Source organism: Drosophila miranda, chromosome 4, assembly GCF_003369915.1.
Source record: "Drosophila miranda strain MSH22 chromosome 4, D.miranda_PacBio2.1, whole genome shotgun sequence".
Classification (NCBI taxonomy): domain Eukaryota; kingdom Metazoa; phylum Arthropoda; class Insecta; order Diptera; family Drosophilidae; genus Drosophila; species Drosophila miranda.
The window spans coordinates 16064013-16088012 of NC_046677.1; the positions used below are offsets into that span (position 1 = coordinate 16064013).

Below are 24000 nucleotides of genomic sequence, written 5' to 3' on the forward strand. Positions count from 1 at the left end.
CTGTTGTTGGCTACATGACAGCGACAGTGCTCTCTCATCACACACACCCACACTCCCACGCTGCAGTAGCCAAAAAGTTGCCTTATCACTTGGGCGCATTTACATAAAAAAACCACAAATAAAAGTTGCCAACTAACGCAGCAACAACCAACAGAAAAAGCACTGGAGACGGCAGTCGAGCCATAGAAGGGGAAGAGTGAAAAGCAGGAAAAGAGGATATATAGAGGCAAGCAGTAACCAGAAGAAGAATCGTAATCAAAAGAAGATCCACAGAAAATAGGAGCCGAATCAGAACTGCATGCGACTACACTCGGGGAAAATCACAGCCCGAACAGACATGATCGGACATGTGGCGACCAGCCGCCATTTGCAAATATTGGGACAGTACTCGTATACATTCTGCAGCTTCCCAGCTCGAATTAGGTCTATGGGCACCTTGCAATTCCCAATTGGTTCAAGCTCGAATTAAGTCTAGACCATGGTGGCCAGGGCAAATAATTGCGGAGGTCAAGATTCAAGACGGCAAACTCGAGATGACTTAATTTTTTGTAGTGCCTGGAAACTTCGGTGACCGGGCCATAGAGAATAAATAAGACGAGAAACCACCTCCTACTCCCCGACATGGTCAAATAGGTTGCGACGGGAGGCCATTTTGTGGAAGTTCCTCTGCTAGTTCCCAACTGGTTCAAGCGCCACAGAAACCTAGAGTCGATCTGTTTCGATAAGAAGTGGAATCTCTACCAGATATCTGTGTGCATCATTTGAAACATGTAAGGTCCTAAAATTTTCGTCAAGTGTATTCCACATGTCAGTAGAGTGACTTTCCTCGGTTTTGTTTGAAAAGAGTGCCATGGGAAGATGGGCTTGGGAGCTGGGGGGCTGAGGGCTGGAGGCGCACAGCTTAAGCATTAAAAACTTTTCACATTAAAGCACATTACAACAACAAATCATAGAGCAAACAAAACAAGCACACACACGCTCTCCCGGCAAAACCCACTCACACACACACACACACACATACAACACATTTAGATAATATGCTACAACGGCTGTGGCACAAATGACAATGAGTAGGGGGCAGAGTCTGCGAGAAAGTGGTGTGTGGAGGGGGGGGGGGGGGCCAAAACTCATGCGAGTTGTAAAAAGCTTTGGCAACAATGTCGCCTGAATGTCGCGCATTGTTTCCAGGCCGCTGGCTCTGACACTACCCCCAAAAACTGAATGGGAATCCCCAACACCCGCAGACCATGCCATAACCCCACACCCAACCCACCATCAGGACACACATAACCTCTTCTACTCATTCACTTGCCGAAACTTTTTGTGTACTGTACTTTTTTTTAAGCACATTTGTGCATTTCCCTCACTTATGGCATTATTTTAAGCGCCAAAGCGCATTAGCCAGGCAATGCATGAAATTAAATTACATTTTACGCGGCACAAGTGACACAAGAAAAAACTTCATTAGAGCAGCGATGGGTGGGACTTCAGGACATTCAGGGCTTTAAAATTACCAAAAATTGAATAAATCTCTCTATAAGTATAACCTTTCCTTATCAAAGCCTTTGCGGATAGGCTTGAAGCCTTAGTCGGAGTTTAATCCTTCAAATCTTCGATGCTTTCCCCGCAAAAGGAATACCTATATTTCGGGCCCTTTGCCAGCAATCAAATAATTCCTCGAATCGGAGATTAACACTGCGAAATCAAACCCCCAAACCAGTTAGAATCCTTACAAAACGAGTTGAGGCAGCACTTCAGAGAACCAAAGACTCAGAGAACTCTCCTTGAAGCCAAACCGAATTAAGGCCCTCGAAAAACATTTGGAAATAGCCAAGTGCCTGGGAATTGTTTCGTTTGAAGCCAACAATGCGCCCAGTCAGACCCGAAAGCGAAGCACTTCTCTGCGAAATGACCTGCACTCAAAAATCAACGCGTTGTCGCTGACAACCCTGGACATTGTCGCGACCCGCGACCCACGACCAGGGACGCGGACATAGCTCGGCGAAAACTTGTTATGTCGTTAAGTGTGAAACTTATTTCGCACATGACGCCGGCCGAGACGGCTATGGAGAGGATAGGGGGCAGCTGCCGAAAATTGCAAAAGAAATCAGCAACAAAAGTTTCCTTCCGCTTGATGGCACCACCTCGCCCGCTCCTGCTTTTCATACCCTAGCAGGGGAGGATGGAATGTTTGGAATTCTTATAAGAGCATAAAGATTAATATTAATATCAATAAATCATCTTGAATATAGCTTATTATGTGTCAAACTATTCGCTTAGTCAGATCTGGGAGACTTTGGTGATAAAATTCATAAATTTTCAAGGGATTTTATCCTTTCAGTAATCAAAAATCAGAGTATATATTCTATTTATTGTGGCTCTATCCACCTTTATCCAAGAATCGTATAGGGTATCTAAAGCCTCGACTTATCTTCATTATTTTTCTTGGCTCACTCCCCTGCGTCACTTATTTTTTGTTTCTTAAAAATCAAAATAGCTAAAAAGTAGCGACAAGTGTTAAGGAGAGGGAGAGAGCAACAAGGGGAAGGGAACGAAAGCGGACTGAAAGTGTGACGAGAGTGGAAAAGTTTCGACCAGGCGGAAAGTAAGAGGAAAGCGTCAACGACGCCACCGAAACAAGGCGAAAGAAGGTGGCACTGGAGAATAGCGGAAAGACCGGGCAAAAGGATAAGGAGTAGAGGACTGCTGGGGAGCCAGGGAGCCAGGGAGGAGGGAGAAGTGCCACGCGGCCAATCTTAAAATAAACTGCAGCTGCGCGTAAAAAGTGACAAGTTTTGAGCGGACGAGGACAGTTCTCCAACTAACAGAAACATGTGTCCGCTGTCCGTCTTTCACTGTCCATTGTCCATTGTCCGTTATCCGTTATAGCCGTATACCCCGATTCCCGATCCCCACCACCCCGTCCACCTCCCACACTTCCCTCACTTATTGGCACTCGGACATTTTAGCACGTGACATATTTTGCAACAGAAATGTGTTTTTCTTCGCTTTCCCAGTTTTCTTTTCTTTTTTCCCCCCCTCCCCCCGCCCACTTCACGCGCTTGTTGCGGATTTCGACTTTAACTTAAGGAAGAGATGGTTGCGTAAGCCCTGTCCGGGTACGGGTACGGGAGTACGGGATACGGGAGTACGGGTAAATGTGTTGATATGATGTGTTGACAGGCCATGTGGTTTCCATTTGGCCAAGATGTGCGAGTGAGGGTTTTCTGAAGGTTCAAGGGGAAATGGGATTGCTGGGCGGGCATCGGGGAAAACTGTCAAAGTTTTCAAGGTTTATTTTTCTTTTTAAGTACAGTGTACACACAGTGCCGGAGGACAGGACCCTCAAATCTCGAGACCATTTAGTAACAACAATACTTATTCCATAGAGAACTAACCATTAACCAAAGATTACACTTTTTCACTCCAAGATTTACTTTTTTCCGAAATATTCGGGCCCTTTCTGCGCTCAAACTAGTCTCCCAATCGGTATCGTATTCATAGAAGCCTTAAAGGCAAGTTACGACTGGCTAGAAGTATAGATATAGCTTTCTATAGAAGTTCTTTTTTGGTAATGTTCGTAGAACCTATCAATATCGTTTATTTTCTATTAGAGTCTGTCATGGGAAAATCTTAACATGCTTCCCCGCTGGGGAAATCCATTACGGGCTCCTGTAAATCTGACGGAAAATAGAAACTTTCAGATTTATAAGAATCAATATTGGATTTCCCAAAGAACAAAAAACGCGTGAAAGGTATAAGCCGAAATCAATAAAAACCTCAAGTTTTCCTGCCGATGATTCTTCGTACACCTCAAAAAACTTTGCACACCCCCATTCCGCACCCCCATTTCCATTTACAGTTGCATTTACTCAGCTGACAATTCATCTCTTAAGAAAGTTCCGCGAAAACATTTTCCTTTTCCGTTTTGTTTTCTGCGGCGGTGGGGTCTGGAGATTTGGTTGGAGGAAATGCAGATGCAGATGCAGAGGCAATTTATCAGCTTGGCGGCAACATTCAAAATTAAACGCAATCCCATTCAAGAAACCACCAAAAAGTGCGAACAAGAATCAAAAGTGAGAGAATAAGAAGAACGCCAAGGAACATTCGAAGGGCAGTGGTCGAGGCCTGGATACCCTTGCAGATCGATCGTTTAATCGGTAAAAAAAAGAAAGAAGATTTTCATGTAAAGAATTTAATTGATCGCAGCTTAAGGATCCAATCCAAGATATGATCCCATTTGGATTAGTTTTTTCGGTAAATCCAAGTCCGGAATATGCCTGTACAATACTAGAATTTGTACAGAATGGCTTAAATATCTTAGGAAATACAAACAAGAATTTTTAAACTTAGAATTATCAGGTCTAATCGTTCCAATCGCATATGCTATATATACAGTGCCAGAGTTAAGAATTGACACGGAAATAACAATAACTTTTCACTTTATTAAAGTCTTAAGAGTTTTTTTATTGCGATTTTTAAAATATAATTAATTTTATCCGATTAAGGAATCCATTTTCTAGAAGATTGACTTAGTTTTATAGTCCTTACTTTATTAAATTATTTTGTATAATTTTTATTAACGAAGAAAGGTCTAAAATATCACTTTTTCAAGAGCTCCGTTCTTGTAGTTTGGACAAATGTTCCCTATTATTTTACAAGGATTTATATGATCCAATATCCTTGATTGTTGCAGTTAAGCTATGCATCGTAATAATTGCTAACTAAATAATATTCTATTATATTTCAGGGTCGCAATGACTTCTTCTTCTGTGAGTACATGCCTTCTTCTGTAAGTACATGCCTTGCCAATGTCTGGTCAAATTAATGGTAGCCTCTGGAAGGGTATTCTCTTACAAAGTGAACGCCAAAGAGCGTCTGAGTAGGAAAAAATACAATTGAAAACTTTTGCAATACGCGGCAGAGCGAAAGCAGGATGGGTCGGGTCGGGCCTGTGCGTTTTCATATCAAACTTTGGCTATTGCATTTTCATGTGTCTTACTTTCTTTTCACTGATAAGACGGTAAAGTGTCTGCCGGAGGAGGAGGCCTGGCTGGTGGCTGAGGAGGAGGGCCAGAGCTATATCGTTGTCAGCCAAATGCACTTTAGCCGAGTTATCAAAGAGTTGAAATTGCATTGCCCGGTCGAAGGAGGAGAGAGGAGAGTGAGGAGAGTGAGGAGAGCGAAGAGCGCGGAGCGCACTCTGAGCAACAATTTCAAGCGCATTATCCGAAAGCGTCGACTGAGCTTGAATGCACACGCCAGAGGAGAGAGAGAGAAGAGTGTGTGTGGTGTGAAGAAGAGCGGGAGAGCGGGGCAGCAGCGATTCCCAAGGTGTGTTCACGCAAGGTAGGGTGTTCCCCGAAGACTCTCTCTCTCTCACAGAACAGGCGTGTGAGCAGCAAAAGAGAATACTGAAATCGAAGAATGGTATGTGCTCCACCCTGAATTAATGTACCTTTCAAAAGCAGAAGCAGCCGTGAAGAGTTTTCAGACCTTCACACATCAAAGGCGACTTTAAGAGGGGCGCCGAGAGAGACCGACTAAATCAAAGAAAGAACAGCGGGTAAGCCACAAAAGTGGGATAGACAGCGGTGGAGATTGAGGCGCGATGGAAATAATGAAAGACTGCATTCGGCAGGGAATTCCAGGGAAGATGCTGCCTTTCTGGCGCTGTCGCACCTCTTCTTAATGCACTTTTACACAGAAATAAGCAGCGCTGCACCTCAGCAAAGACAAAAGTCAAACTTGGTCGCGCTGCCCGCTGCTCAGACAAAGCCGGCGTCGTCTGTTTATCTTGCCAGGTAAATCATTCGAGACTGAAAGTCAAACAGCAGCTGGGCAGAGGGAAAGCTCCTTGGCGGAGCGAAACTTTCCGCCTGAAAGTAGTTGAGGCGACAAAGGCGGGAATTGAATCCAAACAATGGCCGTCATGGGACGGCCACCAAGTTGCACCTGCAACGTTGCCTCTGCCGCAATGCGTCGCTTTGGCCGTCCTGCAAATTAGTTGCATATTCAAAATGATTTTGGCTTTGGCCAAACAATGACGAGCATCGGGGCTGCCGGAAAACCCAAATTTCCCCACAGAGTGCCATCTGTCCAAGGACATCCTGGATATATCGAGGACCGAGGACCTGGCTCTCTCTCGCACTCTCTCTCTCTGTGTGTGTGTGTGTGTGCTCCCCTCATTGAGGCAGCTTTCGATTGCAGCGTAAAGTTTTCCGCTGGCGTCGCTGCCATCAAATGAGAAAAGTTTAAATGACGCTGCAGTTTGCAAATGCCAAGCCGTTAAAAATGAGGATATCTGTATGAGGACGAACGGAGGGGCAGAGGAAGTTGCTGGAACAGAAGAGAACAGATTGTGCAAACGGACGAAGAGCGGAGTTACCGCAGAAGAAAGTCGTAAAGTTGGATATTTATGGGCGAGTATAACGACTAAATGATACCCTATGATCAGAGATCCACTCGGAGATGCCCAGAGAATGGTCTCTTAAGACATGGACATCATCGAGTAGATCCACCAGGTATACCCTCCTTACCAATGAATGGTGTGAATAAATGTGGGGGGGGGGGGGGGGAGGCAGTGGCAGTGGCAGAGCCAGAAGGCACGCAAATTGGAACCAAAGATGCGGCAACGGAAGGAGCAGCACAAAGGGATGCCACCACAGGAGGTGGCAGCAGGCAGTGCAAGATGCAGCTAAAGATTCTACCCATTTGTTATCGCATCAAAGTCATGGACCATGGTCAGGCCATCATCAGCAAGACGCCCGTTTCAGTGGCTTGATCTTGGGCCGAGATGATTGACGATGGGGACGGTACGTTGACGACGAGATAAATGTGCAAATTGGATTTCATGGGAACGGGGAATAGATTCTGGAACCTGGATTTGAGTAGTTATGGGATTAATAAGCGAACCCTCAGCTCATAATAGTTTCTTTCCATTAATGTTCAAACTTAACTCTGGGTAAGTCTATCTTTTAACCATTCCATATCTTCTGTTACTGTTCCCCTCTCTCTGTCGCTCAAGAACTTTCGAATTTCTTTCGTATTACTTTTCAAATCTGATCAATAAAGTGGAGTACATGGCATACCCCGTGTCCCTTCTACTCAGCCATAACGGGCATTAAAACCCAATCAGTGTTTAGCATGTTCCATCCTGGTTGTTCTTCTTCCTTACACCAAAATCACATCAACTCTGTGTGTGTGTGCCTGTGTGTGTGTGGGGGTGGGGTTGTGGCGGTCTCTGGGCGAATGTATTTTCCCCAATTGCCGGCCACAGCCGAAAGCAAGTTCGATCCAACATTTTCCGAATCTGTGCTTTTTTTTCGTATGGCCTTCCCACGCGACTTTGTCTAACTTTTTCATTAAATGTATTTCAATACTTTTTCCCCCAACCTGCTGGCTCCATGCTTGTTCTCTGTGTCTCTCCCTGGTCCACCCCACCCCATCCCATACCATCTCTCGCTGTCCGTTTGGCCAAGAGCCCTGCCAATTTTTCCACTTGACCAATTCATTTTTGGCCATCCGAACCCAGCCCACCCTCCCCCACTCCCCATTCCCCGCTCCCCTCTCACCCAAATTTGATTTTGTTTTTTCTTCGCACCAACTTTTAGTTGATTTAGCTGCCCCGCGACGCGAACCGAGAACCCAGTTGGTTGTTGGTTGCCCGTTGCCCGTTGCTCTCCTCTCTGCTCAACTGATTGCTTACACTGAGTGCAAATAGTACTGGGGACTGGCGGGTTTTTGGGGTCAATCAGTGGGATAGGAAGGGTGGCAAAAAAATATTTCAAAATGTTCATTTATGGAGTTTAAGGAACGCTTGACAGAATGAATAGGATTGTGGCAAATACATACATCAATGGGGATAGGGTTGGGTATAAATACGGACATATGTATAGGATACGAAAGGTGAAGGGCCCTTGGGAGATGCTGAACTGAAGAACTATTTCCAAACAGCAATATCTTTTATTTTAAATGGGGATTTAACATTCTCTCTCTATCATATACAAATCTTTTGTGTCTTCGTCTCGGCTAATTGCTCATATCAGCGCGAGCGAGTGAGCCAGGGGTTGTCTAGCCTTGGAAAAATATTCGTTTTAAGCTTAAAAGCTTTGAGTAGGTCACGATAAAGATTGATCATTAGCTTATTTCTTGAGAAATCATGTACGATCTGGAATCGATCAAGATCTGGAATTAGAACTTCTAAAAGTGTTCAGTGGAAGCAACTTTTGACTCCATGTTTCCTCCATGGGAGTGTTTCCATTCCATTTGGCAGCTAACTTTCTTCTCTCACTGTTAACCCACTTCTGGGCCGAAGGATATTCGAAATGAAATTCAGCCGTCAAGGTGATTGTTTTCAAACCTCAAGCGCTTCACTTGGTTTACTTAGAGGGCCAAGTTTACAGGAGTTGTGCAGTCCGAGACTGCGAGTCCCCCCCCCTTTCGAACACAGCACTCCATCACCGGTCGATGCCGTACTTTTCTATGCCATTCGTAGGCGTTCAACTTAACTGGCATATACATACATACGTATACGTATACGTATACATTTTTACGGTCAATTGGCGTTTGTTTGTCTGTCGCCGGGACCTAGGCCCATGCCATGCCATGTCTATCCTGACCCCAATTCGTGGCCATTGGGCCATCTCCTGTTACTCTGTTTGTTTGCCCAACTCTAATTTGATTCGAGGCTGAAAAAAAAAAAAAACACCAAGAAGAAACCCAAAGAGATTCGGGTTTGTGTGTGTGTGTGTGTGTGTGTGTGTGTGTGTGTGTGTGTGTGTGTGTGTGTGTGTGTGGCCGCCTGGCGACGAACTTTTGACCGAGCGTAGAGGAAAAGTTTTTAATTTTATTTATTGAAAAGTTTGTCCTGTTATTTATTTGATAGCCGTGTTGAAAATATGACCAAACACGGTCGCTTGTTGGTCACTCGACTGGCTTAAAGCCACTTTTGCGCCATTTCACTCTGTTTGAGTTGCAGCTGAAGGCTCCTGGATGTCCAGGACTCCAGGAGGCCTGGCCAACTTTGAGGCCTTCCCCGGATAGTCGGGGCTTCATTAAAAACTCATTGCCACTTGCAAGTTTTCGTTACGTTTATCATTAGAAGGATCTGTCAACTGTTACGGTTTTACAGTTTTCAACAGTTTTCTGTCGGGGTCGGGGTCGGGGCTGAAAATTCTGAGAAAATTCGCCAAAAATTGTTTGTTTGCAAATGCAAAACTTTCTCTCTGTCGCTGGGCAAAGCCCATTTAAAAATAGCTTAAGACATGGACACGGGCAGAGACCAGAGCCAGACCAGGCCGGAGCAGCTCCTCTCCTCTGGCTCTCTGGCACTCTGCTTGAGCAAAGTTTACCAACAGAGCATCATAAATTATGGTTAGTTAAAAGTTGATACAGCCCAAAGAAAAACATGCTCAAGCATTGATGGTACAGTCGCGTCCTCTAATTAACAGTCGCAGGGATGTGTTTGCCCAGGCAGTTGGCTTTTGGGATTTCATTTCCGGGCAATGGGACAAATTTAATGCCTCTGAAGTTTTTGTTTGCTGAAGAAATTTTATACGATTTTAATGCGTTCCCAAGTTTTTATAGGAATTTGCAACCCCCGTTGGCATTGTTGATCAAAATTACGCGAAAAGGTCTGGCCTAAGTACAGTGGTTACTCAGCAATTACAAGAACCTGTCAAGTGCTTGGCCCAATGCTTTTTTATTATATTTATCTCCTTGGAGACAGTTCGATTGCACCAAAGGGAAGCACAAAGGTGGCAATTTGTTCTTGGGTACCTAGGGGGTACCCCAATACTCCTTCAGATCTGATTGATTCTTGAGGTAGCGGTGGCACAGGCGGTGGCATTTCACCAAGGGGGCCATGCATTGAAAAATGTACATATGTACAAATATATATATCTCGTTCTCTTTACATACTTTGTCTGGCTCAAATTTTTTTGATTGATTTATTTATTTATTTAGTTTTGAATCGAGAAATCAAAATGTGCTTCGGAGATCTACAAAAAAATACAGTGATAGTCGGAATTACTGCGATAGTATGTTCAATCATCTTTCTAATCCTGGGGTTCCCAAATGGTAAGTAAATGATCTTCATATGAGAATGATGCATAACGTAACCTATGTATATCGCGCGCTATTCCATACGCCTAGATGATCTTAGACACTACCTATCTTACGATGTTGCACCAATTGGGCATACTATAACTATTTTCGTGATGTGGATTCTGATTGGTCTAGCCGCTGCTGCTCTTCTGGTTGGGGCGTTTTTTGCAAGTATATGCCTTCCGCATCATATGACATCACTAATCTGATTCTTATTTCCTATACAGGAGAATCGTTACATTGTGCTCGCATGGCTCGTCGTAGCTTTCGTGTGCGGAGTCGTTTTGATCGTTTTTTACATCATATTGGTAACGGAAGCTCACACCGACTATTTTGTTATTATAAGCTCAGTAAGACTTTCCCTCAACATCGGTAAGCCTGCAGTCAATTGCATTTGCGGGGTCTGACGGAAGAACTTTTTCTTACAGTCCTTTTTGTGATTTGGATTTGGGTGCCACTGGTATACTTTCTGAGCCTCTCCGGCTATACACCGTTCTGTAGAAAGTCCGAATCCTAGGACTCGTAATATATATTACATACATATATAAATTTGGTGTGAATTTTGTATTCAATAAATCTTGAAGTGTGCCTTCGTCTCCATTTTTCTGCACCGAATAATTTGGATTTGCGGAGCGTAAAGTGTATTGAAACGGCCTAAAAAGCAGCCAACGCCACGCCGTCCGCGCGCTTACTCATTTGCTGTCTCCCTCTCTCTCTCACACACAGTTCGTCGTGCAATATGTGCGCCCCCTGGCGGAGGAGAGCCATGCTGTCTAGGTATTGGATATAAACGTAGAGTCGCGGCCGTAGTGCCGACTCATAACGTTCCCCCTAGTTTTTTTGATTCAATAAATCAATTTCTAATTAATACTGTTTGGTAGTAGCTCGGATTGGCACTCTATGATTTTAGTAGGAGTAGTAGACTCATGACTGCAGTATTACCAATTCAGTTCGCCTTCCACATGCACGTATTTCCGAATTTTAGCCGGTGGTTTATGAGGACCAATCGTACTGGGGCATGATGCTGTACGGCAACGAGATGCTACACACGAGAAATCGTTCTGTAGGGGTCGGTTGTTCGATATAATGCTGGTGACAATCGTTGGCCTTCTCGTTAGTGAGGTAAGGCGCACAGATGGTAGTCGTTTATTTCTTTTCGAGGCGATCACCTCCACCAGTCACCAATCAGCAGTAGAGCCAACTAAAATGAAAGGGTTTTAAAGAATTCAAAGAATAAACGCCACACAAATTGCATTCGACAAGTACTACCTTTCAGAGAGTACAATAACTTATCAGGTGTTTGCAAAGTACAGAGAAAAAAATATTGATCAAGGAAACGTTCGTGGCGAAGGTTCCTCCAGGGTTACCAAAAATGTTTTAATTAATAATGTCTTAAAAATCGCCTAAATTATTATCTTTGGTAAATCATTGCTCATATGGCGGTCGAGGCTAAAACAATCTAAATTTACACTGCTTTATCAGCTCTTCCCTAAAACAAACTGCTTCGCCGCACTGCTTGCCCCCGAAAGTATGCAATGCTTCATTTAACTTTTTTGCTGCGCATAAAACACTAAATAACAAAATCGGACTTTTATTTTGTCTAAATCAAACATTAATCTATTTATCTTTTAAATTTGAAGCTTTGGCAATATTTCCGTATTTCGTAATTTCCAAATCTATTTGATTCTCTGTTTATTTTTTGGCTGTTGTATAGTGGTTTTTTTTTTGGGGGGGAAATTGAAGAAAGCTGAGAGCGAGAAATTTTACATTTTTAATTGCTTGTTGCGTTTGTTTTGTCAACGACTGGCGACTACCGACTGCCGCTTTTGCTTCTGTTGTTGTTAATCTAATTTACTGCCTGCAACTTTGTCTGCGCCTCAGCTACGGTTCTCGGTTTGATCATACCCGGGGATTTGGCAAGGACCCAGGGTATACTGCAATAATGTTTAGTCATGTAACAGAAGAAACTGCTGGGGCATCTACCGAAGTCTGAACAGGATCCATAGATATTTCTATAGAGCTCCGTTTTCAGAGGAGAACCTATAGAATAGCCAGAGTCTAGAAGATAATAAAAGCTTAGGGAACAGATACTTATCCTCTTTTGCGGAATATTGTCACAATAATTGCCTCAATAAATTTACGAAGCTTATGACGATATGTTTAGTATTTAATGCCACAAAAAGGCTACGATCTAGAGCAATCGATCTAGCGAAAATAATATGAGACTTAATCCTAGAAAAGTTGAACATAAAACAATTCTGTACTGATCTGGAGAATATGCTCTGATCGAATGTTTAAACAAGATGAAATATTCATTCCTATTCATTAATCTGCAATCTGAAAACCGTATCAGGGTATCCCAAAGTCGCAATATTGACTCCAACCATTCTTATATGTTATTTTGTTTTTTTTTTTGTAGGTTTCTGTTTTTGTTTTTGGGGGTAGGGGTGGGGCACGCATTATGATGGAGGAACATTCTAATTAACTTTTGTTTTAGCAAAACTTGAGTGAGGCAAGTGGAGAGCGTGCCGCTTGCCTTTTGCATGTCATAAGGATGAACGAGAAGAGGTCCTGAGCGAATGTTCTTGTGTCTAGCAGATACTTGAACAACAATGGGGGGGGGGGGGGAGGGGGGGACTCCCCCCCTACCTCCCCCCCTCCTTGTACACTTATTTATGAACTTGTGCCCTGCTGTACAGTAAAATTAACATTGACAAAGCAGCACAGACCCTGTTCTTTGTTCTTTCTCTCTTATTTCATATAATTTCTTTGCTTTTTTCAGTTTTTCTTGTTGTTTTTGTTTTTCGGCCAGGACAGGCAATTAAATTGCCTTTGTATGTGTATGCTTATTGTTTTTTTTGTATTTTATTTTTTTTTTTGTTTTTTGTTTTTTGCCATGTGTCATTTTTTGTTGGCTGCTTTTTGCGTCGCTTTTCGCTTTTGTTTGTCTTTGCGCTTATTTGACAATTTTATTCGGTTTCTATTTTTTGGGTTGGTTCTTTTTATTTTTGTTTTAATTCAACTTTGTTTGCACATAATTTTTCGGAAGCAAGCGTCAGAAAGCAAACAAATGCATGAATAAATACTCATATAGAACGCACTCAGGGGGCGGTGGGAGGGATGGAGGGATAGATGGGAAGCAAAAGCGAATGACAATGAATGCAAAATGAGTGAATTGTTGCCTGCTCTTTAGACGTTAACCAGATGTTTTGCAACTCAAAAATGTACAGTCCCTCAGTGTATACAAAAGTCAAAGACGATCCGCTCAAAGCGGGATCTATCATTGAATATATTCTCGAACAGGGCACAGGGTATCTAAAGTTTCGGCTACCACTTGGGCTTATAAAAAAGGCAAAAGTCAAATAATAACCGCTCCACCAGTCGATGTCAGAGGGGATGACATTTTATTTCATTTGATTTGATTTGTTTAGCCGCTGGATGGCTGGCGGGTGGGCGAAAAAAACCGTGACTATTGAAGTTTAATGATTGATTATATTGTTGCGTTTGCTTTTTGACTCTTCGGTTCACAGCAAACAGCAACAAAGTCAAATGGGAAACAACAAAGGAGTGCGGAATGAGCTGTTTCAAAGTTGTCTATACCCTGGAAAAATGGTTTCTATAAATGATATGTAATTCCGAAAATTATTAGAGAGTGGAGGTATTATATTTTGTTTCCTTTGCACTCCTCAACCAATTTTCCTTCCTCGACCCGCTGTAGATTTGTGTATCTGACCCTGGATTGGTCATACATATCTCTTTCTAGGGTATCCCAATAAAATAATGAATTTTCACAGCTAAATACATAGAAATGTTTCTATATGAACAGTTTTGAATGGTTAAAAATTGTTTGTTATTGAATTTGGATTGGTTTTTGATTGGCTTTAATTCCAATCAAGCATATGAAACGGCATTTTAATTGAAAAATGTGTACAAATTATTCACTAACTAATAGAAGAGTTCGTGTTGAAAGGAACTCTTGGAATTTAGATGAAAAGAATTTTTAAATGGAATTTAATGCCCAATCCTGCAGCTCATCTCAGATCCAATGGAACCCCATATTACTCCATAAATCACTATCAAAAAAATACATTTTTATAAGCCAAAACCCAGAGAAATTGTTAGGAGTTTTCTTCTGAACAAACGACATACACGCTCTGTCAATTTTCGTCTCAATTTCAGCGAGTTTATCATGGGATAATTTTGCTTAAATATTCAAAATGATTTTCTTTCCGCTCCTTTATTCCTTATCGCCCCCTCTCTGGTGTTACCACTCGGAGCCAACAATCAGCACAAAGTTGTCCTCTGGGTAAGCTCTCTGGCATCGACTACTTCAAAGTTACAATCTCTGGCCTTTGATTTGTGCACAAATAACCATAAACAAATTACAAATTAATAACATACTTCACTGCTTAGTGCCAGACAGAGACAGCCAGTCAGGCAGTCAGGCAGGCGAGTGTGTGGCAAAGAGGCAAAGAGGGCGTGGAGTGAGGGAGAGCCATGACCATAACTTGTAGCTATCAAATGTTGCCGATGAGAAACGGCTGAGATAAGAGCCAGAGCGACAAGACCGGTAAGAGGCGGCTGAGGTAGAGAGGGTAGAAAGATGAGAGTACACTGAGAGAAAACAAGATCTTATAGATTTATCTAGAGATAAAGCTAGGAATAAGAAGCCGTAAGCCGTAAGCCGTAAGCCGTAAGAATTTCGAAGCCATAAAGATTTTAAAATTGATATTGCCTAAGTGTTTTTCATAGTGTTAGGGTTAGTAAATATAAAATATATAATAAATTTAAATGCAAAAAGTCTGTTGACGATGTTTTTTAACAAAGTAAATACCTTATAGATGATTGTTCTTTCCATATCGAAAAATCTTCAGTATCATTCATTGTCTTGATAGAACACACTCATATTTTTTTCCAAGTGTAAAAACGAGAGAGCAGAACAACAGCAGGAAGAAGGACAACAGAATGCGGTATAAATTTACATATTTTATTGAAAATTGAATAGCGCCGAGCAGTAGCAGCATCAGCACCACCCGCATCACCATCGCCCAACAGCAAATATAACAAAGTTAACAAAATCCAGAAGAGTATTCCGCTCAACCCCAACCCCACCCAAAAAAAACCAGAGATCCCCAAAGAGCGGGAGATAGAACATAGGAAAAAACGAGGGGGAACGTTATGAGTCGCTGCTGCGACCGCGACTCTACGATTATACCAAACATCTAGTCAGCATGGCTCTCCTCCGCCAGGGGGCGCACAAATTGCACGACGAAGAGTGTGTGAGAGAGAGAGGGAGACAGCAAATGAGTAAGCGCGCGGACGGCGTGGCGTTGGCTGCTTTTTAGGCCGTTTCAATACACTTTACGCTCCGCAAATCCAAATTATTCGGTGCAGAAAAATGGAGACGAAGGCACAACTCAAGATTTATTGAATACAAAATTCACGATATCTATCTACAGAACAGGGTATCGCCAGAGAGCTCCCGATAGTATAGCAGTGGCAGCCAAGTCCAAATCACAAAAAAAGCTGTAAGAGAAAGTTGTTCTGTCAGACCCTGCAAATGCAATTGACTGCAGGCTTACGTATGAAGACGACAAATCTCAGTGTTCCTGATATAATATAAGAATGTTCAGTAGCTTTCCCTATAAATACGATGTAAAAAACGATCAAAACGATTCCGCACGCGAAAACTACGACGAGCCATACCAGCACAATGTAACGATTCTTCTGTATAGGAAATAAGAATCAGATTAGTGATGTCATATGATGCGGAAGGCATATACTTGCCAAAAACACCCCCAGCAGAAGAGCAGCGGCGGCTAGACAAATCAGAATCCATATTCCGAGTTCAGCTTTAATTTTCCAATCATTTTTATAAACGAACCAATCTTTTTGTTCTATGGAATAGTGCACGATATGCATAGGTTAAGCTATGGATCATTCACGTATGAAGATCATCTACTTACCACTTAAAAATTCTATAACTAGGGTGATAATTGCAAATGATATCGCACTTACTCCGGCGAGCAATGCATTATTTTTTGGGTCTTTGAAGCACATTTTGATTTCTCGACTCAAAAACTAAATCAAATAAATCAATCAACAAATTTTGAACCTGACAAAGTATGTAAAGAGAACGAGATATATATACATTTTTCAATGAATTATCCGTATTGCAGTGCAAGATGGCTGCTACCTTCCACACAAATCTAATATACCCCCATACTTTTTTTGATTATCGGGTATAAACAGAAAGAAAGAAATGTGAAATACGAAAGAGCAAGAAAAAGCATCGAATGGAAAGCCGAGCACGATATTAACAAAGAGAACAACGGGCAGAATAGAGGGGTAGACTAGAGGGGTTTCGAATGGGAGAATGAGGAAGGAGTCATTGGGGGCAGAGCCATAGCTAGATGAAAATATGACAGTAAGTTATATGCCAAAGCCAAAGTCAGGAACAGGAACGGAAGCAGAAACAGGATTTACAGAACACACAGAAAAGAAAACCAGAAAACAGACAAAGAGACAAACGGGAAACTTACAAATATATAAATAGGAAAGGGAAAGGAAGAGCACGAATAAAGTGGAAGCGAATTTACACCGCATACTTGTATATCCTTCGTGAAAAAAAACCTACAACAGAGTGTATTATTGAGGAAACGTTCAACCGCTCATCCGAAAGCGCTGATCCAAATTCAAACATGCTCCCGAATGACATCACAAATGGCGGCAAATGGTGTGCCGGAGCCATGGTATAGATTCTATGATCCTTGGAACCTGCACCTTTCATTTCGAACACAATAGGGTTAATGCAGTGGCAAATTCTTACCCTTTTCGATCCGATTGAAATACCCAAAGCAAGTGTACCAGAACCTGGCGTTTTCTAGTGGCATACGATAGTGGGGCACGGTTGTGCCAAAAGAGAGAGGTAGGTGTTTTGGTATTTGGGATGCTGGCACTCCTCTTCCTGCCCATGATTCCGATTCTGATTCTGGTTCGGATTACACGAAAATTCATTTCAAATCAATACACATAAAGAATAAAAGGTAGCAAACCGCTGCAGCGGTACCCACCCACACACACACGGATCAGATGGAGCTGTGGCGATGGAGTGGGATGGAGTGTATGTGTGTGGAGAAAAAAACTCTACCGTGTGTGTGTGTGTGAGTGGATTGCTGACTGGCATTGGCAGCGCATAATTTATCCCATCGCCTGTCAATTGCGACTGCAGCCTCGCAAATTCTGCATTCGATTTGCGGGTTCTGCCAGTATCTCAGGTGTCGAAACAATGTAGAATATTTGCCATGTGCCGGAGCTGTCATAAAGTTGGCTTATGCATTGTGCAGTCGGGGAAATATGGCTCCGATCACACGATAGTCGAACTAAGCTGATGATTTGCATGGAGTAAATGCAAATTATCTCAACAAAAGAAGTGTTTTCATGCATGTGAGGAGTACACCCTAACCCTAAGCTGCTGAGAACCAAAAGGACATTGGGTATCCTTTCAACATTGCGGAATCCGTGTCTAAGAAAGTTAAACTCAATTCAAAAGCTGTATTATTCACCGATTTCGATTACTCTTCGACTCCGGCCACCTTTCAACTCTGCTGCCATGGCCCACATTTCTTTATAAATGATAAACCCAAGCCGATCCCCAAACCTTTCAACTTCAACAAAAGCTGACAGCTATGCAATTGTCTCGCTCCCGTCTATATATGTCTTCCTTTATCTCTTTGAACAGCTCTGCGAAATCCCTAAAAACTTTTATCCCCGCAAAAAGCAAAACACAAAAATCCCTTTAATATGTTGGATAAACTTTTTCTGCTGTTGTTGCCCCGCCCTGCCCCCTCCCGGTGGAATAACATTGTAATTCCGGGAAAAATACCAACTAAAAGAACAACCTCGGCAGCGGCAAAAGTTGTCTGCTATGACACCTGCCCATGGCAGGCAGACACGGAGGTTGCTCATAGGCCGTGTGAGCCCGGAACGAAACCCCACCTCAGCAGCCCCCAACCGATGCGAATTAATTAGCTTTATTCTGCAAGTTTTGCTGCTATCTCAGCCTTTATCCATCGATTTTCATTGGCTGAGCAGGGGGGAGGGCTAGGGATGGTGGCCTCAATTTTAAAGCTCTGCCACAAAATCAGTTTTCTCCCTGGGCCAAAAGATTCGGGTTTTCAGAGTCTTAATGAAAACTCACGACACAGCAACAGCAACCGCAACAGCACTTACACACACACAGATACAGCTCCGCACACACACACGCACACACATATATCAAATCATTTAAAATTGTACAGCCATGAACAGCATGCCCGCCCCCTCCATCACACACACACACACACACACATAAGAGAAGAGGAAACGGAAATTGTTGCTAAAAATGCGAAGCGTAAAAATGCAGCGTACGTGCAAAATGCACCGCAAGCAGTTGACTTGCGGGGACGTGGCAGGGGGACGGTTGAAGGCCGAAGCCTGATAGGGGGAGGAGGGCAAGGGCCTTGCAGGTAAGTCATGTTGGTCCCCGTCGTGGAAAAGCCAACAAACCTTGGCTCAAAGTTTTCAATGTGCGCGTAGAGCGAAAACAAAAGATTTTTTATTGAATTTTGAAATGTTGCGATGAGGTGAACCCTCCCCCTCCTGCCACCTTCCATACAGGAGCCACATACAGGTGTGTGTGTGGTTCTATAGAAGTCTGAGGATGAACGAGTGCTGTTCAGGTAAGGTACGGTATACGCTTACAGGTGTTTGTATGGCTGTTTATTAGAGTTGAGTGAAAAAGCCGCGACTGTCACGCTGCATTTGCTGCAAGAAGCAGAAGGAGCCCAACCAGAGGCAGCCGAAAGAAAATCGGCAGCAGCAGCAGCAACAGCACGGAGAATACCTTCGCCAGGGACCTCCAATGGGAATCAGAAGGAAGGAATTCAAGGGGGTTCCGGGACCAAAGCCAGCACGTGCTCAAAGGCAGCACCACGGACAGGGGCACTCCGCTGCTCTGGTGCTACGCTGGGGATTGCAGATTTTCCACATCGCAAGTGCGATCAAAGTTTAGCGGGGATATTTTAAAGCTTGTCAAAAACGCGTTGCCATAAATAAACGTGGCAGGCTAAAGACTCCTCCGCAAAATGTCCTGGCACGGGCACCCGCTTTAGTGGAAAACATTTGGCAGATGGTTTCAGGTAAATAACACTTAACGGAAATGGTTTCCACCTTCGGCTAGCTGACCTCAGGCATTGAAACGACCAAACATCTTTCAGCTGTCAGCATTGCGGGAGGGCTGGGTGCAACGTTCTGTAAATGTAATGGAAATAAGGGAATTTAAATTCTTGCGAAGCATTCAAGTGCAAGTCGAGTACATTTGAGAGCTGGAGGTAACATTTTAAATATTTATTTATCGATTTTTAAAGGCTTTAAAACAAGGTGGAGTTTGAGGCAAAGGCTGAGTATAATTAATAATAATTTTGAGAGACCTCAAATTGGATGGTTTCTTCAAAAACTTATGCTAGATGGCATATGCAGAACTTTTGGTTACACATTTTCCTGTTTATTAATAGCTATTGATTATATTTCCATTCAAAGATTGCGCTCGCCACATGCCGTACCTACACTAATCCTCCCATCCTCCCACATAATCAAATCTAACTTTTTTGCCAATCGCAAATTAAGGTGCATGTTTTTTGGGCCGCCCCCAATGAATGAGCGACCAAGAAATGTCCTGCCAAATTAAATGATTACCTCGAGAAGATTTTGAGATTTCTTTTCATGGGACATACACTCGCCGCCCGCCCCAGGGGAAGGAGTCACAATTAAGCCTTTAGTCAATCACCTTTGCTCCCTTCCCGGCCCAAACGTGATTACATAAATCCCAAAGAGGACAAAAAAGATTCAAAGGGAATGAGGCGGACCTTTTTTTTGATTATGATTGGAACACATGGGCGACACAGGGTTTGGGGGGGTGGAAGGGCTGACTCAATAAGGCTAAAAGCCAGCGACGAGGACGCCACGAGGTCCTTGGGTATTAGGCTAATTGTCGGACCAAGCTGAAAAGATATCCGAACCGAATTGAATCTGTGAAGCGGACGTGGACCCCGACCGAGTGGAGTGGAGTGGCTGCAGAGCTTCTCGACTCATGTCAATGCCAAGCCAAGTTTAATCAACGTTCCGCAGACTTTTTTCTCGCTCTCTGTTATCCCTCTGAATAGTTTTTTCCATACCCTTTACGAGAGGGTATTCTACACAGTGCCAGATCTAAACTTTTCACTGCACTTCTGTTTTCTAAAAGATGGGCTACTTTTTATAAACTTAAGTTTATTACATTATTTTTTATAGTTTTTTGAAGCTTCTGAGTGATAGCAACGATCGGTTTGGGCAGAGTATGTAAACCTTCAGTTTGCTAAAAACTAGTCGCCCTCTCTTGTTTTTTATATGCATGTATATGCTGCCTGATGTTGGCAAATTAATTCAGGAAATTCAATAAAAACAAGCAGCAAAACATGGCAAACAAAACTCGTCGAGTCGTCGAGAATGTGCCCCCGATGCTCGCTGCTCCGTGCAATCAAAGAGTGCATAGATAAATCACCCGGCTAAAACCCAGAGGATGGCGATGGTAGGGGGTTAAAAAACACGGCCAAAATGTCAATGCAAATTTAATGGCTGACAATTTATATGCATGCCAAGTGACTTTTGGCCAACTACTGAACTTTGTGTGAATGTGAAAGCAGCCGTGGAACGGGGGACAGTTTGGGGCAAGGATAAAAAGCAGGAGACATGGCCCTGGCAAGGATGGCGGGGTGGGGAGCGACAGGGCTTGGTCTAGTGCAGGGGAAAAAAGTTCCGAAGGTGCCAAGTGGCTGTCAAACTTTTGCCAGGGAGCCGGAGAGCCGGAGAGCCGGGGAGCCGGCGAGAGAGTTTTCCCCCAAAATCGAATCGTATCGAAATGCGAAATCGAATGAAATTCCACTACGTCGTCGTCCTGTGGGCTTGTCCTGTTCGTTCTTCTGCTGTTGCTGTTGCTGTTGCCGTGGCTCATAAATTAAGCCAACGCATTGGTGGCTCCCTTCCTGCCCCTCTTCCTCTGCCTCCAAGAATTTTTCCACCATTACAACATTAACGGTTTATTTATGCCGCCGCCGACATTTAAAATGCATTTCCTGTGCCCAGGTTGTGCCCCAAGATGGAAGGAGAGGGATAGGGAGAGAGAGAGAACGAGAAATGGCAAAAGAGATGGCCAGGAAGTGGAGGAAGGTTAAAGCGGAAAGGGCCACAGGGTGACAGGAAGGCAGGACGACGGGACGACAGAATATACAGGAATAACTTTAAGTCGTGTATTTATAACGCACCTGAAGAACTTTATGGCGACGCATCGGGCGCATAAATACCGAAAGGTGTCGACATGACTCAGGGCCCGATCAGAGAGTCGCAGCCAGGAATGAGAGGGCTTAAAGAGCGGCTATAGTCCTAGGACGAGCGAGAAACTTTGGCTATAACAGATGCCTGCAGTTGGCAAAAAGAAGATAAAAAGAGAATAACCCACATCTAAAAAAAGGCGATGAATGGAAGAACAAGAGGTTCCTCGCCTCGTAAATATTAAAATTTCTAATACGGAAATTCCCTAATAAGGGAACACCCAGAAAAAACTTTTGATTGGGTTTTAAAAATGTCCCCCAATCGATCGGAAATTAAAAAAAAGAGTTATTTTTCCCTTACATTTTACCATTAAAACGAAAAAAGTTGATTTAATTATATTTTATATTTTAAAAAAAAATATATTTAAAATTTAAATTAAATATTTTCAAATATATTTCCTACAAATTTAATGCATTACATTTGTTTTAGAGTGTTTTTAAAAGAGACTTTTGAAGTCATTTACTCGTATATTTAAATCAAAGTAAATTGCATTTAATTTTCATATTTAGCTAATTTGTTTCTATTCCACTCTAGGATTCCCGACCGTAAAAATGCATATTCCAGAAGGCTAAAGGGGATATAGTAACAGAAGTATTTAAGGTATGTATACAGTAGTATTCAGTCAGTGCAAATGTACTAAAGAATTAACTAAGCTTTAAGGTCTCGACGAGAACCTGACCCTCCTCTGCCAAATGCAAACAATTTAACAGCATGGCCAAAGGAGCCGGATAAAATCTACGGGTAAGTGTATTTAGTAAGAAAAAGTGAAATGATGAGGGTTTAAGAGGCTTTAAGGTAACAATGAGGCTTCCATAAATGAGTTGGCTCAAAGGGGTGTTGGGTCATCAGACCCATAACGCTAAAGACGCTCATAAAGAGGTTAATTAGGATAGGAACCCTTAAGTATGATTAAAAAACTGTAGATTAAAGTATGCAAAAAGTTGTGCTCATGAATACCTATTGAGTTTCATGGGAAATATTCCAATACCTATATTTCTTCTATAATATACCGATACCTATTTTTTACCTACATATATCTTGAGATTAAACCACAAAATTCTGGATTTTTTTATCTATACCTCTTATATTTTAATAATTTACTGTAAGACTTGTCGAAACTTTTCGTTTCTTGGGTAGCAAATCGATTTCCATTGAAATATTCTAAAGAACAAGCGGGCCAGCGGACCTGAGTGATTCATTGATTGTCAACAGATGGTAGAATAATATATTTCTTACACTTAATTGGCCGTTCTCTTCCGTCCGACCAACCGCCAATGCGGTCATCCACAACCACTTCCCATTTCCCTATCCGTGAAGCGTTTTGTGGTCGAATCCCTTTTGTTGTTATCAATCAACCAAATACAAGACACTCACAAGTGACCAATAAATTATTAATTAAGTTTGAAATCAAACAAGCAAGCAGCGATGATTGATGAGGATAGGCAAAAGCCGGGGGAGGAAGAGGCCCTTCGTCAATAGTAAAATTTAACCGATGGCAAGCCAATTGGATCCACTGTGCCACCGTGCCACTCGAGTCTCTGGGTAACTGGAAATTGGTTCGGTCTTGCAATGGGCCACGTAACAAAAGTCGCTTGTTTTTGCCAACAACAGTAGCATTTGGTCGAACGACAAGAAGAAAAAACCTCCCAAACCGCAAGAAGTTGGCCAGCTCGAAGGGTTTGTTTTTTGCAGTTGGGAACAACGTTATGCACTTAGAGGAAAAACAAAAGACACAGAAACAGGGAAACGAAATCCGAATCTAAGAAAAAAAACTAATAAGAATGGTGCAGCTATTGAATGCGACTAGAAGATACCCCGCAAGGTGTACGAATTGTAGGGTTAGAGCGGAGCATTAACAAACTTTTCACATCCTAATAGTATGTATTAATAAATAAAAAAAGACTAAATTAAATAGAATTTACATTAATTTAAACTCAAATTTATTAAAAAGTCTGAAACAAAAAATAAAGGACTTTAAAATAAAAATTAAAAAATAGTAAATTTAATAAAATTCACATTAATTTAATAATATAAATGTAAAAAAAAGTCTGAAACAAATTATAAAATTAAATAAAATTCATATTAATTTGAACATAAATTGAAAAAAAAAAGTCTGAAACAAAATATAAATATTATATATTCAATTTTCAATTTTTATTTTAACTTGTTAATTTAAATAATAAATTTAAATAAATAAATTCACATTAACGGATTAAATCAGTTTGTATTAATTTCAAAATCTTGGTAAAAATATTAAAATTTAAGGGCTTTTTCCTCTGACTGTACTTGAATGCCCAAGCCGAAAGGACTCTTAGACTGGCGTTCGACCCCGTGGTGACCCCGATTCTCTGAATTAATGATGCACTGAAAATTGAAGACAAAAAACCCGGGGGTACAAATGCACTACCGGAGCAGTCGATTGTTACATAACCCTCCATGAAACAACATACCCATTGTAGCCCACGAGTACCCTCTATTAAAGTAAAT

General features: G+C 42.3%; 2 protein-coding genes across 3 annotated transcripts; one reads left to right on the plus strand and one right to left on the minus strand.

The window, feature by feature from the left end:
- The first annotated feature begins 9940 nt into the window (after positions 1-9940).
- LOC108161661 lies at positions 9941-10703 on the plus strand. Of its 2 annotated transcripts, none has more exons than XM_033393861.1 (4): positions 9941-10080; positions 10156-10278; positions 10335-10479; positions 10536-10703. In XM_033393861.1, exons 1-4 carry the CDS (start codon positions 9987-9989, stop codon positions 10606-10608), a joined length of 435 nt encoding a protein of 144 aa, XP_033249752.1. In that variant the 5' UTR covers positions 9941-9986; the 3' UTR covers positions 10609-10703. The 2 variants fall into 2 exon arrangements, with proteins under 2 accessions (XP_033249752.1, XP_033249751.1); XM_033393860.1 differs by having other exon boundaries at positions 9942-10080; positions 10156-10274.
- Positions 10704-15518: 4815 nt separating this feature from the next.
- On the minus strand, positions 15519-16232 carry LOC108161666. Its single transcript, XM_017295963.2, has 4 exons — positions 16074-16232; positions 15895-16004; positions 15690-15834; positions 15519-15633 (listed from the first exon to the last, which is right to left on the minus strand). Exons 1-4 carry the CDS (start codon positions 16165-16167, stop codon positions 15557-15559), a joined length of 426 nt encoding a protein of 141 aa, XP_017151452.2. The 5' UTR covers positions 16168-16232; the 3' UTR covers positions 15519-15556.
- Positions 16233-24000: the final 7768 nt, after the last annotated feature.